The sequence below is a fragment of the Capricornis sumatraensis genome, chromosome 15 (assembly GCF_032405125.1).
Source record: "Capricornis sumatraensis isolate serow.1 chromosome 15, serow.2, whole genome shotgun sequence".
NCBI lineage: Eukaryota > Metazoa > Chordata > Mammalia > Artiodactyla > Bovidae > Capricornis > Capricornis sumatraensis.
The window spans coordinates 63,857,547-63,860,871 of record NC_091083.1 but is presented as its reverse complement, the minus strand read 5'-3'; the positions used below and the strand labels follow the sequence as shown (position 1 = coordinate 63,860,871).

Sequence of the window (3,325 nt, the reverse complement as noted above, 5' to 3'; positions counted from 1 at the left end):
TAGCAAGCCCTGTTCTTCTGATTCTCATACATTAAATGCCTCAGGCCTAACTCTAGGCTCACAAATGGTAAAGCAGATACCTTAAATAAATCTTAAGAGATGTAAAGAGCTTGTGTTTTCTTTCCTGTCTTATGTGTCTTATAATTCCTCCCAGGATTAAGAACAGGAAATTTCTTGTGAGGTATTCACGTAGTCATTCATTGGAAGGACTGATGCTGAAGTTGAAGCTCCAATACTTTGGCCACACCTGATGGGAAGGGCTGACTCATTGGAAAAGACCCTGATGCTGGGAAAGATAGAAGGCAGGAGAAAGGGACGACAGAGGATGAGATGTTTGGGAGGCATCACTGACTCAGTGGACATGAGTTTGAGCAAGCTCCAGGAAATGGTGATGGACAAGGAAGCCTGGCATGCTTCAGTCCATGGGGTCACAAAGAGTCGGACACAACTGAGCAACTGAACTGAACTGATTCTCAAACAGATTCATAGAAAACACAACTGCCGTGAGCTTTGGCTGCACTTGACTGCTCAGAGCCTAAGGCCATGAAGATGCCAATAAAGGCTGGAGCTCAAGAATATGAACCCAGATCCAAGGCTTCTTCTCTGACACCCAGCCATGAAGCTCCTTTTCCCTATCTTTGCCAGCCTCATGCTACAGTGGAAGGTGAACACAGGTAATGTGAAATCCTGGGTCTAAGAGGGAGTGGTTGGAGGAAGCAGAGATTTGGCAGTCCTGGATAATGGAAACCCAAAGAGACACTGAAAATGAGATGCCCAAAGATACAGCCGAAAAGTTTATATTGCATCAGTCATTCACCATCCGTCATGTAGTCCCACAGGCTCCAAACCCAGACTGTGTCTGATGGGGATACACATGGAGCTACAAAGGAAATAGGGTATTGTTTGTGAACTCAGAAATTATTCAGTATATAAAACTGCCTCCTTGCCCCCTACATAGCTATCACCTGGGATTCCAGCCAAGTCTACCCCATTTTTGCTCTATTTCTAACTTAAACTATCTCTAAGTAAAAGGTTTGGTCAGTTTATACTTTGGTGTAATAAGAAGGAAGACCTTAAAATTATGCTCAAAAAAAAAAAAATCTACTCTCAGGATTCAGTGAACAGGTCTATGTTCTCCATCTCAACTTTTTCAGACTTCTACAGAGTTCCATTCCTTCTCTCAGCCTTTGTTTTACTGGAAACCCCCAAATTACCCACAAGAGCCTCTAGGAACACATCAGGGCAAATGGCTAAGTCAGAAGATTGGCCATTGTTTTCTGCAATGGAGACAGAAGCATTGAGACTTGTTTCAGAATACAAGAATCATCCAGATTTTAAACGGGCAAGGGGTCAAGGAAGGGAAAGTAAAAGAGTAGTCAAAGACCTGTCTAATTTTTTTATCTCGGGACCCTAAGTAAAGGGTTATAATATAAGTAAGTATGGTTGTGTCATCTCTGGTAAAGTCAAATTTGAGTCTCAAATCCCACATAAGATAAGGTTAATCAGTGTAGCTGCTTAAAATACAAGTATTTTACTGTGTTTTCTCTGGTGAGACACAATATTGAAATGCCTGTGAACAGTAGGTGCTACATAAATCTCTTGTGTTTTATGGAAAATCTGTTGAATTGTTGAGTGAAGGAGAAGCTTCTGGATTTGGAAAAAAAAAAATAGATGAACCATTAGGATGGAAACACATCCAACAGATGAAGATGAGACACTACACTAAGCAGGAGATTTAGAGAGAGAGATAACCATGCAGGAATTATCTTCATAGAGATGAGGTTAAGGCTGTGATAATAAATAAGATCTCTGAGGGACATAGTGTCCAAAGAGGATGAAAATGATAGAACACCATGCTGCAATAACCACAGGTCAAGTGATTGTCGAGGAGGGTGAGGTCATAGACCACTGAGTTTGGCAAGAAGCCAGAACTTCTGAAAAGTCCAGTTGATTCTCTCTTGAAACTCTTTCTTGGGTTACTTTTATGAGAGATTTTACTCTTCTCTGTATTTCCTAGGATCCTGGGAAGAGATAATGACACTCAACAAGTGCCTAAGATGTTATATATTGGAGATCTAAAATCTTAACCCTGAAGCAAATGAGTTTCCTTTTCTTCTTAAGGTTTTAATTATTCAATGAGAAGAGACTAGGGATTTATTCTGGATTTCAGAGATATACAAAGACTCTCTTGGCCTGCCTGTTGCCTCCATCAATGTCCCTAACCACTGTACTTTAAATTTAGCATTAACAAATTCAGTCTGACTCTATTCCTCTCGCTCTAGCAATTTTAATATCACATCTAGTTATTAACCTTAGCACATTGTTTTCTGTTTTATTTGTGCAGAATATTTTGGCTTGAGAAGATGCGTAATGGGTTTGGGGAGATGCAAAGACCACTGCAACATGGATGAAAAAGAGTTAGATAAATGCAAAAAGAAAAAATGTTGTATTAGATCAAAAGTGGTTCAACTGATAAAAAACTACATACAAAATGAAATGCTCCACATGCTTAAAGAGGACTCTCAGGAAGTGCTAAAAATTACCAAAAATTTTAGTGTCATGATGCAGACCAAACATCATAATTTATCTGTTCTGCCCAAAATCAAAAGTGCCAATGCTTTTGCCAACGTCAACACCATTATCATCCCAAATGCCACCATTGTGAACTCTGCCACCACCAACCCCGTGAACTCAGGGAAGATAATACACACTGCTACTTCTACCAAAAAAAGAAGAGATTCAGGCACTGACTCCCCACCACCAGCACCACCTCCATCGTATACACTTCCAACAGCATGACTGGAGCTGGAGAAGCAGATGAGCAAGGATTTGGGTCTCTCTCTTAAAACACCAAGTTCCTCTTTATCTATTCTATCTATAAACTGAGACATAGAACTGTTTGCTCTGTTATCAGTCATTCAATAAACACTGTTCAAGCACCCACAGTTTATATAATTTTATCTTTCTCACAGGAGCCTCACAGAAGAGACAGAGCTAGAAAATAATAGAATTTTAGTTTACATGCTCAGGAGAAAGTGAGCAACAGAAATGCTGGCTGTGTTGAATTTAACCCATTGATGGGCCAAAGTAAGCCTCTGTAATAAAAATTTATGGTTCTCGTATTATGTGTTTTTCTTGGGGTGATAGGAATGAAAACAGTAAACATATTTTCTTTTTCCATAGATTTTTTTTTCCCCATAGAAAGACCCATATAAGGTGGGGAGACCAAGTTTACTTTCTCCGCAAAAGAAATTCATGAGGCCACTTAAGATAAAAATATGGGGTGGGGGGAAGGAGAAGATATGACTTTGTCTCTGATCCAAGG

General features: G+C 39.8%; 1 protein-coding gene across 1 annotated transcript; it reads left to right on the top strand.

The window, feature by feature from the left end:
• Positions 1 to 616: 616 nt before the first annotated feature.
• DEFB129 (defensin beta 129) lies at positions 617 to 2,799 on the top strand. Its single transcript, XM_068986691.1, has 2 exons — positions 617 to 674; positions 2,345 to 2,799. The coding sequence occupies exons 1-2, from the start codon at positions 617 to 619 to the stop codon at positions 2,797 to 2,799; spliced, it is 513 nt and encodes a 170-aa protein (XP_068842792.1).
• The last annotated feature ends 526 nt before the right edge of the window (positions 2,800 to 3,325 follow it).

What these genes read in the sequence shown, in the direction of transcription:
- DEFB129 (XM_068986691.1), top strand. Translation starts at nt 617, where the DNA reads ATGAAGCTCCTTTTCCCTATCTTTGCCAGCCTCATGCTACAGTGGAAG. An exon ending in ACAGTGGAAGGTGAACACAG is followed by an intron (nt 675 to 2,344) that starts GTAATGTGAAAT and finishes TTATTTGTGCAG; the next exon opens with AATATTTTGGCTTGAGAAGA.